Raw genomic sequence first — 12,751 nt, 5'->3', positions numbered from 1 at the left:
TAGGGTCGCTATGAGTCAGAAATGATTGGTTGGTGGGTCAGATCCTCCTAGAGGTATCTCTGAAGAAAGGCCTGATGATTTACCTAGAGGTATCTCTGAAGAAAGGCCTGATGATTTACCTAGCGGTATCTCTGAAGAAAGGCCTGATGATTTACCTAGAGGTATCTCTGAAGAAAGGCCTGATGATTTACCTAGCGGTATCTCTGAAGAAAGGCCAGAAAATCAGCCACTGAAAACCACAAGGAGCAGCACAGTTCACTTGGGGTCACCATGAGTTGGAAGCAATACTGCAGCCACTTACTTTGTTTGTATGTTTATGTGTTTCTGCAGAGAAAGTCCAGCAACAATACATGTCTCCCAGGATAAGCCAGCCCTAGAAATTAATACCTTTCAAACTGGATATGGAAGCTACCTCTACCAACACAGTGTGCATCACATAAGAAGAAGAATAAAAGCATTTGAACATTACTATTATTAACTTTAAACGTTCCATATTGCTGCTGTTTGGTAACGTTACCTAAGAGAGCAACGCGCAACATCTTTGCTAAGAAAGAAAGCCACGATCCTCAGATATCCACAGTAAAGGAACTGCTAAATCACAGGAACTCCAGTCCCCAGGCAGGCTCCCCCACGAACTGCCCCTCTTGACCCCTGGCTGTGGGGAAGGACTGGCTTTCAGCCTTGCTGGTTACATACCTGATGGGGAGAGAAGGGTCTCCGGCATCCCACCAGTCTTTCGGGGGGCTGATGTACATGCACCACAGCTCCCAGCTGTACCCGTGGGCTGAGTTCTCGTACCGCTGCACCTCAAAGTTGTCCTGCTTGATATTGTCAATGGAAGGGAGGATCACTCGCTTCCGGTTTTCCTGGATTCGGGATAGGACTGGTTCAGCCCTGAAACACAGAGGAGAAGAAGTAAACTTTCTCCTGGGCCTGTCCACGTGCCAACAGGCACAGAATAGATAAAAGCAACATAACCCAAGGCTGGTACACCGGACTGAATTCAAACTGGTAGAGAAAAGTTGCTGTCAAGTCGATTATGATTATGGCAACCACGTGTGTCTGAGTAGAACTGTGCTCCTTGTGATTTTCAGGGGCTGGTTGTCAGAAGTACATCTTCAGGCCTTTCTTCTGAGGTACCTCTGCCTGGAGTCGAGTCTCCAACATTTTGGTTAGCAGCCGAGTGGATTAACCATTTGTACCACACATGGATTGACTTGTGTGCCCCCCAAAAGGCATATTCAAGTCCTGACCTCAGTACCTGTGGATATGACCTTGTTGGGAAATAGGGTTCATCTATTCTATGTGAGTACGGTGGGTCTCAAGGAATGGGGTGACTCTGTAGGATAAACACTGGACTGCGAAACATGAGTTCTGTGTCCGAGTCTACCAGTTATCCCTCAGTAGAAAGATGAGACTTTCAGTTCCTGCAAAGATTTACAGCTCTGGGAAGCTTATCCAGGGTTACTGTGAGTTGTCAATGACTCTACGGCACTTCACAACAACAACAAGGTTGATCCTAAAATGAACCCCTTCAGAGTAAAACAAACACAGACACACACAGAGAGAAGAGAACAGCTGAAGACCCGTTATAAGCCCAAACCCAAACCAACTGCAATCGAGTCAATTCTAACTCAAAACAGCTCTATGTAAGATTTCCTAGATTGTTAATGTTTACAGGAATAGACAGCCTCGTCTTTCCTCCACAGAGCGGATGGTAGATTTGAACTGCCAACCTTGTGGTTCGCAGCCCAACTCTAAGCTCACTTTGCAACCAGGGCTCCTTTCTTCACGTCAAGGGCTGCCCAAACTGCCCAGGAGTACCAACAACAAAGGCGCTGCCCCCAGCGCTTCTGAGCTGATTTGGACTCGTAGCTCTGAAAACCCTGCCATGTTCTGAATGGCACCCAGTGGCGGTAACGTTAGAAAACTAGCTTTGAGCAGTCTGGAATCCAGTGGAAACTGAAGCTCAACTGCGCTGAGTGACTGGATCATACAGTTTCAAGGGAATGTTGTGAAAGGCAGCAGCCCGGAGTAGTTGCAGGGCTCACCTCACCCCTGTCCTGGTGACTCTGTGGGTGATGCTGGGAGAGAAAATTCAGACCCAGCTCCGAGGGACAGCGCTAGGTCTTCCTTTCCATCAGAGCCAGATAACAGCCCTCCTGTATGATTGCTCTGCACAGCATTTGTATAGCGGTTTAAGTTTCCCCTTGGGGCAATCAATGCCTGCTGCCTTTTGTTTTATTTATTTATTTTGCTGCCTCCCAATTCCCTTTCTCAAAATAGGTCACTTCTGCCCATGATGGTCTGCTTTTAATAAGATTCTCACCAGCTCCTTTGTATGTGTGGAGACTATTTCTGTTGTTTTAATTGATTATTTAATTGATTTCTTGAAAAGGATCTAATTGAATTGGTTAGTGATGGAAGGCTGGGAACTAATTAAACACAAAGTCAGATGGACTCCTGCAACCCCAGCTAGCCCTTCATTCTGAGCAGTGGGCTTCAGAGAGGGCTCTGAGTCCAGCCAGATGCTGGAGGGAGAAGGAGCCTGTCCCAGATTTGAGAAGGAAAAGATGGCTCTTGTATTAATCTTGGCTTCGAATAGAACACTGGCTTTGGAAAAGAGTCAAGTGAAAATTCCATTCCTCTGCATTATTTGCAAGAGTAATGAGAGTGCTCGGCCTACAACCCATCTCTTTTCATTTGCAGCGATTGAATTACCTGTTGGCTCATCTCATCCTTCTATTTAAAACAAGCCATAAAATATCTGCTGGGCCATTTACCGCAGCTGATACTTCTGCATACAACATATAGGCTCAGCCAAGTGGGACTATGCTTTTCAGCCTCGCCTCCTCCAAATCTTCATCCCTGTTCTTCTCGGGAAAACCCTTTTGGCTATCTGTAGAAGGTCTAGCTATCTAGTAGGAACACTGGTGACCACAAGGTGAGCAGTTCAAACCCACCAGCCACTCCATGAACAAAGATGAGGTTTACTGCTCCCGTGAAGATTTACAGACGCAGAAATTCTATATATGCATTGGAACCAACCTGACAGTACTTAGAAACAGCAACACCACCTGATGGTTAAGCACTGGACTGCTAACTGAAAGGTTGGTGGTTGGAACCCACCAGCTGATCTGCAGAAAGAAGAAGAGACCCTCTGCTCCCAGAAGGATTTGGTCTTGGAAACACGGCGGAGCAGTTCTACTCTTGTTCTATAGGATCGTTACGAGCTTGAATGGACTCGAAGGCATAGTAACTAACATCTACTGAGCACTTACTATGAGGAGATACCATTCTAACCAATAGCGTTTTATACACGTGACTGATGTCATCCCAGGACATTTCTAAGAGGCTGATATTATTACCACTTGTTTGACCAATGAGAAAGATGAAGTACAAGAAGGTGAAGTAACTTGCCCCGGCCCCAGTCGCTTAGGCAGAACCAGGGTTCTAACCCAAACGGTCTGGCTTTGGGCTTAACCCCTGAGTAGCCCTTGCCTCCTCTACCCTCCACTTTACCAAACATGATGTCCTTTGACTGGTCCCTCCTGATTATGTATTTTAAGTGTGAGAATCAAAGGCTTGTCATCATGACTGCTAAGGGGCATTCTGATTGTCCTTCCAAACACAGATTTGTTTGTTCTTCTAGTGGTCCATGGTACTTTCAATATTCTTCTCCAACATCTGTCTGTCACTTTGTCATACTGTGGTGGTTTTTGTGTTGCTGTGACACTGGAAGCTAAGCTATAGTTTAAAATAGTAGCTGGGTCACTCACAGTCGACAGGTTTCAGCTGAGCTTGCAGTCTTACCGTCTTTCTATGGCTCTGTGAGTGGGAAACAGCTGAGCATTCCGTCTCTGACAGGTTTCTGACTTACACGAGTTCCAGCTTTCACAGGTCGTACTGTACCTCAGTTTCAAGGGAAATGGTGCTGATGATAACAGCAGTGATGATGGACTAAGTGGACATCAGACACATTTCTCCCTCTTCCCAATTTTATCCCAGACCACGGTCTCCCCCTGCTCTTTAGACTAACCCTTCTTCTCCATTCCAGAAGAATCAGGCAAAGACGTCCCCTCTCAGATTCCAGCCCTCCTGACCACACTGTCTGGCCCAGGGCCCCTATAATTTCTGTGTATCACCTACCAGCCTGCAGTGAATTCCACATGGGCATCGAAGAAGCCGGTGACCTGGCCTGTGGCCACCTTCCAGCCCTCGATGCGGGCCCGGATCAGGCCTTCTCTCTTCTGATTGCGCACCACCTTCACCAGCCCGGGGTAACGTTTGTGGACATACTCCTCCAAGGGGCCCTTCAGCTCCTCTGCAAATGACAAGACACAAGAAAGAACCCTGAACACTCAAGAACAAGTGTGCATCCCACTCCCTGTGATGTCTGTGGATCTACAGGATGGCCAGTGGTGGGGGGATTGTACAAGAGTCTCAATGTTTGCTATTTTGTGTGAGAGCTCCCAGGTGGCCCAAGTGGTAACATGCTTGCATGGTAACCAAACAGTTGGAGGTTTGAATATACTCAGAGGTAACTCAGAAGGCAAGGAGCTCTGGTAGCATAGTGGTTACAAATTGGGCTACTAACCTCAAGGTCAGAAGTTCAATACTACCAGTAGCTCCATGGGAGACAGATGAGGTTTGTGCTCCCATCAAGATTTACAGCCTCGGAAACCCTCTGCAGGGTCGCTATGAGTTGGAACCGACTCCACGGTACTTAACAATAACAACTTAAACCCCTAATATGCATTCACTGAAATATACTTCTCATCATCACTGGCCTCTTGCTATTATTAGCACTAAAGTTATTATGAATAACTTCTCACAAAACAATAGAAGTTTGTTCTTCTAGCATGTTAAAGTCTGCATCCCACTGTATAAACAAGCAATGGTCTCCCTCTTACAAGGGTCTGGGACTTTAGTGTTCCAAACTTTCCATGAAATCGTTCATTGAGGGAACTACCACCACCCAATCAGTGGGTTCCAGAATAAGAGACACTGAACAGACTCCCCTTTCCCAGTGTGTGACTGTGAACTTCACCAGGTTGCGGCCCTGCCTGGATGCATGAGCAGTTCAGACACACGTGTGCATCTTCTCTCGAGATGCTTACAACCTCATTCGGTAGGTAAGACATGCTCAAAGTATTACAAAACAAATGGAGTGGACTGCCAAAGAGAAGTAACAGAATCTCTGTTGAGGGTGTTCATGGAGAAGGAAGTATACGAGCTAAACAGAAGGTTTTATGATGTATGTTTTCATTATGCCAGAATACACAAGCACAAAGCAAAAATAACAAACACAAAACTGGATTCACCTGGAGAACAGGCGATAGAATCGTTAGTGCCAACGTTTAGGTCTGGGTGACTAGGAAGATACTTCTAACAAAGAAGAAGAGACAAGAAAGAACAAGCAGCTGTATTCCCTTGGGGAGAGGCACTAGACTAGTTACAGTTGTAATTTTATTGTCTTCCACAATGTAATAAAATGCCCTCCCAGAGTGTAATGTAATATAATGTAACATACTGAACTTCCATAATATATAATGTAATGACCATCCATAGTGTAATGTAATATAATGTACTATAGAGTAATATAATGTAACATACTGACCTTCCATAATATAATACAATACAATACAAATATAATATGACTGTCCATAATATACTGTAATATAATGTAGTGGTGGTTATGTGCATGGAGTTGGTTCCAACTCATAGTGACCCTGTACAGGGTTTTCAAGGCTGTAAATCTTTACAGGAGCAGAAAGCCTCATCTTTCTCCCATGGAACCACTGGTAGTTTTGAACTGCTAACAGTGAGGTTACCATCCCGACTTATAACCACTACACTACCAGAACTCCTTATAACTAGAGTGGTAATGGTTATGTGCCGTGGAGTCAGTTCTGACTCATAGCGACCCTGTATAGGGTTTCTGAGGCTGTAAATCTTTACAGGAGCAGAAAGCCTCATCTTTCTCCCGTGGAACAGCTGGTAATATCGAACTGCTGACTTTGCAGTTCGCAGCCCAATTTGTAACCACTACGCGATGCAGTGGCCTTATATAATGTGTGTAATATAGTTGAGGTTCAAGCAGACATCCAAAATATACAGCGGAATGGTCTGGACAGTGGTCCAGAAGCCAGACTGTGTGCTTTCACTAGGCCAGGACATTGGGACAGAGTGGTGAGAGGTGACTATTCCATGAAAAGGGATGCAGAACACCCAGAACCACACTTTGGAAAATGTCTGTGTTTAGGAGGCAGGAGGAAGAGCTAGAGAAAGCGACTGGGGAGAAAAGGCAGAGTTTCTAAAAGAAGAATCTGTGCATTTATTTTATTCATATTTATTGGGAGAGCCTTTGTTTGCTGACTTTGGTCATGTCACCAAGAAAGATCAATTGCTAGAAAAGGACATCACGTTGGGTAAAGCAGCAAAGCAGAGGGACAATAAAAACAAAGAGGCACCTAAGGCAGCCCATGAGATGGATTGAGATGGTGCCTGCAGACATGAGCTCAAACATACAGGAGAGAGGCTGGTATCCGACTGGGCAAGACTTGATTCTGTTCCAGATAAGAGTCAGAGTCGACTTGATGGCAATTAACAACAAGCATGAAAATGACACAATCCCTGTCCTCAAAGAGCTACTAGGCACCCAATGTCAGGAGGATCAAATGCACTAGAAACTATGAGAGACGAGGACCAAACAGCAAATAGGTTACTGAAGGGACCAGTAAGAAAAGGAGTGCCTTCTAGACAAGGGTAGGCCCTGTGGTGACAGGGTTAGCACAGAGAGAAATGGGTACATGAGACTGTTTCCAAAGACTTCCAGAAAGCCTGGATCTAGGGGAACATGGAATAGTGGCAGTCTGAGGACACTGGAGTGTTGAGGTTTGGAAAAGGGGTGAACCGAGACTAGGAGTAGGTGGGAAGGGATGTAGGAGTTGTGCAAAAAGATCAAATTCTCATTAAATTGTGTGTGTCTGCAAGTTTACCCCCAGGTTCACCATGGAAGATGGGATGGTTAATTGAATGCATCAACTTGGCTAGGTACGGGTTCCCAGTGGTTTTGCAAAACACTAGAGTAGTTACTGTTCTGTAATAGAATGTAATCATCTTTCGTAAAGTAATGCAATGTAACATAATGTAACATAGTATATTACAACATAATAGAATGAAATGTAACCATTACCCATAATGTAATGTAACATAATGCAAAGCAATCCAATCAATTTACATATTGTAATGTAACCACCTTCCATAATGTCATGTAACGCAATGACGTTCCTTAATGTGATGCAATATTATGTAAAGTAACAAAATTCAATGCCATCTAATCACCTTCCACAATGTAATATAACGTTAACATAATGTAACGTAACGTAATGGACCATAATGCACTGCAATCTAACCACTTTCCACAATGTAACTCAATCAGTCAGTTGAAAAGAGAGTTCCTTAGGGTGTAACCTGCCTCCAAATTATTAAATAGATATTTTGGCAGGTGTTGCTTGACCTCTCTTGTTACTCTTCTTGTCACCTAGTCTATGGGACTTGACACACAGGACTCTAGGAGCCTCCAGGCTGCCACCTTGTCCTCTAGCTTTTGGACTTGCTAGCCTCTACAACTGTGTGAGCCAATCCATCAATAGCTAGCTAGATAGCTAGGCCTCTCTGGTTCTATTTCTCCAGGGAACTGTAAGATAGAAAGAAACCGTCCCCTCAACCTGGCAGGGGTAAAGAAAGTTCACACCCAACATTCTAAGACCCTTTATCATCCATAGCAGATGAAATTCTTCTGGGATACTATAACAATAGTATAAAACCATTTTCGTTTCTTTGTGGGGGTTTGTCCCCCCTCACCAACAAACTCAGAGGGGGAAAAAAAAAGGAAACCTCATTTCTGCCAGAAAACCTGTTTCCCTTCCAGCGTTATACAATCCAATACTAAATTGGTCTAGTGCCTTTTGGGAACCCTAGTGTTTCTTCACATTTTGATAAATAGCATTTGGTCGTCAAGGGGGGTCGAAGCAAACATTTCACGTGATCAGGAGGGACGAGGGACGAGGCAGGGAGATAGAACTGTTCCTTAACAAATAGAAGAAACACCTGCCATCCATCCACTAGGAACTTATAAACCATCCTAAGTAAAGCAAACAATAAAATAAAACCGAATAAACACGCTAACCCATGATTAGAGAATTACACATAGATCCTGTACTTTTCATGATATTCTAGAAGAAACCATCAATAAAGGCCCTTTTCTGTAATCTCTGCTCAGAACAAGGGCTGAACTGGCATTAACAACTCCTCCAAAACTGTTCCCATGCTCTGAGCTAGAACTTGGAGACCATAATGATGTGAGTGAGTGCTGTCCAGGACTGAGCCAAGGTCATATGCTCCAAGTAGTGGGTGACCTTACCTCTCCCCTAGTAAATCTCCCCCCCCACCCACCCACCACCAAGTCTTGGTGATGGAACTTGGGGGCCATCCAAGTTCTCTTCATGGTCAGGAACTTCAGGGAAGGGAGCAGTCTGACAAGCTTAGCCCAGTGTTTCTCAAGCATGAACCTGTGTCCACACTTGCCAGACCATGTGTCGATTTGGCGAGTATTCCCTCCATTCTGTGATCTGATGTAATCGTCCTATGTGTTGTGATGCCTCACCTCTGTGACGCTGAGGGGGCAGGATCCATTCTACAAGATTGGGTTGTATCTTAAGCCAACCTTTTGTGAGATATCAAGAAGGTAAAACAATTAAGCAGAGACCATAGGAGCCTCCTACCACCAAGAAAGGAGCTCTGGTAGTATAGTGGTTACAAATTTAGAAATTACCAGCTGTTCTGCGGGAGAAAGATGAGGCTTTCTGCTCCTGTAAGATTTACAGCCTCTGAAACCCCATACAGGGTCCCTATGAGTCGGAACTGACTCCATGGCACATAACCACCACCACCACCAAGAAGGTGTGTTAGTGTGGCATTGTGGGATAAGCACTCAACTGCAAGATTGATTTAAACCACAAGGTAGGCAGTTCAAACTCACCAATCACTCTTTGGAAACCCTATACAGGGTCACTATGGGTTGGAACAAGCTCAATGCTGCTTGATAACCACCAAGAAAGAAGATCCAGGAATGAAGTGCATGCTGGGACCCTGTGTCCCTGCACTGGGAATGTCCTAGCCCCAAGGAAAGACTGATGACAAGGGTGTTCCCCAGAGCCCACAGATAGAGACAGCCTTCCCCTGGAGCTGATGCCCTGAATTTGGACTTATACTCCTAAACGTGGGGGAATACGCTTCTGCTTGTGACAGCCACCCCTGTCATTGCAGAACTGGAGAACCAAGACAAGCTGCTTCTGGGTCCTGAGGAAGTCTGGGCTGGGGCCTGGGATTTTGCTTTTCTAACACGTTTTCAGAGGTACTGAGAGTCTGAGCCCCATCATTTATGTCCTTTGTGCTGAAAAAGACTCTTAAACCTTCATTAAGAAGTGCACAAAGACCCCAGCAATGGACTCAAGCATACCAACGCAGGACTGACCGAGCCACGTTTTGTTCCGCTGTATGTGGACCGCCATGGTTGAGACCAAGTCCAGAACAACTATTGACAGCTACAGATGTCCAGAAGCTCGTGTTGCCACTGCCTCTGATTTTCCCACTGTTTGCAGCCTTCGTGCTCTGCCTTATCCTAAGCATTTAGTCCCTTTGGAGATAACTCTAGCCGAAATGGCTGCTTCCAAAACTGGCCACCCTGCACAGAGCAGACTCAAGAGTTTTGTCAACGCTTTCCCCAGCCCTCCTTAGAATCCCAGCAATGCTCTCCTTACCATCATACCTATACCTATTCCTAGTGTTACTACAATTTGACTTATCTTACTTCTGTTACTATCAGCAGCACGGTCACCATCACGACCCCGCCAGTTGTCAATGCCTCACTCTGCCAGTAGCTGCGGAGGTTTTCTGACGACCCAAGCTGGAAAGGTGTAGCTTGTGACAGCTGGAGACGAGAAAGCAGCACATATGGTATATTCCAATTCAGAAGAGGCAGCAGAAACCTGCCTCCAAGCCAGTGCACTTCGGAGTGAGAGCTCTACCTGGGAATCAATCACCTGAGAGGTTGTGAAAAGGGAGGTTCCTGATTTAGCTGGCCTAGTGGTAACCTGGTGTGGTGCTGCAGGTTAATGAATTGAACCTAAAGGTTGGACTGAATCACAAGGTCAGTGGTCCAAGCTCACCAGCCGAACCTTGGAAACCCTATACAGGGTCACTATGAGTTGGAACTGACTCGAAGGCACTTAACGACAACAGCAGTAACAACATGAAGTGGTGCATGAAGACACTATTTAGTCTGTTTATCTGACTTCATGGGAGCTCAGTGGCTCTGTAGGGTAAACAACGGAAGGAGAACCACAAGGTCAGCGGTTTGAGCCCACCAGCTTCTCCATGGTAGAAAAATGCAAAAGCACCTTGGAAGAAAAGTCTGGCAATCAACAAGTAACAAAGCGGCCACTGAACATTGTCTGGAACACAGTTCTACTCTGACACACACGGGGCAGCTAAGCGTTGGCGTCAACTCAATGACCACCAACTGATTTAAGACAAGGGGAAAAAAATCATACTTTTATAAATTTCTAAAAAATATATGTATTCATGTTATCACCAGCGCCAGTCACAGGACCTGAAGAGCAACCTACATACTAGGTGTCCCAAAGGGAAAGCTTTCCAAGTGTGACGTGAAGCTGGTGAGAATGACGTCACTGAAGCAAAGTGAAGACTTTCTGCTGATAGTCGCTATTTCGACCACCATTTCAGATACTATGCTTGTCTATTTATAATGCAATATTTATATCCTAGAATTGCTGGCCAAGCTGACTGTAAATGTTATGCTAGCTAATCATGAAATGCTCCAGGACGATGCAGCCAGACTCCTTCTTTCTTCACTTCACCACAGAATGAGCTATCTGGCAAACTGGTCAAATTCCATGAACTCTGCTCTAACATTTAGAGTCCTTGCCATGCATCACTGTCTGAGTTCTCCAGCTCTGCGATCACAGAAATGCCACCAGTGGGTGTAACAAAGTGAAATTTAGCCTCTCACAGTTTGGTGGTGGTGGTGTGTTGTGGAGTTGGCTATGACTCGTAGCGACCCAGCATAGGTTTCTGAGGCTGTAAATCTTTATGGGAGCAGAAAGCTTCATTTTTTTCTCCCGTGGAACGGCTGGTAGTTTTGAACTGCTGACCTTGAGGTTAGCATCCTGACTTATAACCACTATGCTACCAGAGCTTCTTTAGAGATATAATTCAGAGTGGACTATATAGTGTAAGCCTTTATCTCCTTGACGGCTCTGGAGAGCTGTCTCCTTTCAGCATCTGCATGCCCAACATTCCTTGAAGAGCTTCATGTATCCTGGCATCAGTCTTGCCCTGGATCTAAGAGCTTGACAGCGCAGGGACGCCAGGTCCAGAGGACGCACTCCACTCCTGGCCCGTCTTTCTTGAGGGTACTGGGTCCCTCTCTCTCTGCTCACCTCTCTTCTTTGATCTCTTGTAACCTAAAACGTGGAGTCCTGGTGTGGCGCTGTGGGTTAATGTGCTGGACTGCGAAGTCATTTTGAACCTCAAGGTCAGCGATTCAAGCTCACTAGCTGCTCCTTGGAAACCCTATTCAGGGTCACTATGGGTCGGAACTGACTCAACGGCACTTAACAACAACAGCAAAGGTGACGCCGGCCACACCCATGGGAAATTCCTTTAGATCCGATCTGAGCTGAGATGGGATTAAGGAATCCTGGTAACACAGTGGTTAAATGTTGGGCTGTTAGCCACATGGTCAGCAATTCAAACCTACCAGTCGCTCCATGGGATCTTCTGCCCCCGTAAAAATTGACTGCCTCAAATACCCTGAGGTCCCTAAGAGTTGGAATCAACTCGACTGCACATCACCACCACCATTCCACCTTTAATTCTCCTATGGGTTTATCACATCAGATGACATCACATAACTGAGACTCGTGCCTCAGCCTAGCTGACTCACACATGTGAACACAAACTGAATCCACTAAAGCCACCTCCTGCTGCCCACTGCCGTTGCTGTTAAATGTCGTCTCGTCGGTTACGACTTACAGCGATCCTGTATAGGTTTCTGAAGAGTGGCTGGTGGGTCTGAACCTATATCAACTCAGTCTACACTCCTAATGACTCTGTGAGGTTAGCATGATCCCCATTTCACAGATGAAGAAACTGAGAACACAAATTGTCAGTGGCATGTTGTGCCTGGGCCTTCATCATTTGGCCTCTAACCCTGTGGGTGTGAATTTGTGAGCTCTGGGATCTGGAGGTGTTGGTCTAGGGATGTGAAACTGTGCAGGCCTTTGCTTGCACATGAATGATGATTGTTGTTGTTAGCCACTGTGGAGTCAGTCCCTGATTCACCGCGAGCCCACCCCTGATGGAGCAGAACACTGCCCAGTCCTAGGCCATCAGCATGACTGGCTGCACATTGGATCATAATGACCCAGTGGGTTCTTATTAACTGCTTTTCGGAAATAGCTTTCCAGGCCTTTCTTCCTAGTCTTAGTCTGGAAGTTCTACTGAAATTGCTCACAGCAATATGCAAGCCCCAAATGACAGCTGACTGGTGGTGCAGATGATGCGTGGGGCAGGAAACAAACTGGGTCTCCTACATGGAAGGAAGGTGAATACTCTCTTTCTGAAGCAGCACAATGAACTTAGTAGATATTTAATGCTTAAG

At 45.6% G+C, this 12,751-nt stretch overlaps 1 protein-coding gene across 1 annotated transcript in view; it reads right to left on the bottom strand.

Annotated features, from left to right (window-relative positions):
- The window catches only part of WBSCR17 (Williams-Beuren syndrome chromosome region 17), a 648,608-nt gene that overhangs the window by 310,994 nt on the left and 324,863 nt on the right, over positions 1 to 12,751 (bottom strand). Inside the window, exons 4-5 of the mRNA XM_006859716.1 lie at positions 4,150 to 4,324; positions 697 to 894 (exon numbers count right to left, since the gene is read on the bottom strand). Coding sequence (XP_006859778.1) covers positions 697 to 894; positions 4,150 to 4,324 — 373 coding nt within the window. The remainder of the gene's footprint in view (positions 1 to 696; positions 895 to 4,149; positions 4,325 to 12,751) is intronic.

This window comes from Chrysochloris asiatica, unplaced genomic scaffold, assembly GCF_000296735.1.
Source record: "Chrysochloris asiatica unplaced genomic scaffold, ChrAsi1.0 scaffold00034, whole genome shotgun sequence".
Lineage (NCBI taxonomy): Eukaryota > Metazoa > Chordata > Mammalia > Afrosoricida > Chrysochloridae > Chrysochloris > Chrysochloris asiatica.
This window is presented reverse-complemented; position numbering and strand designations above follow the sequence as displayed.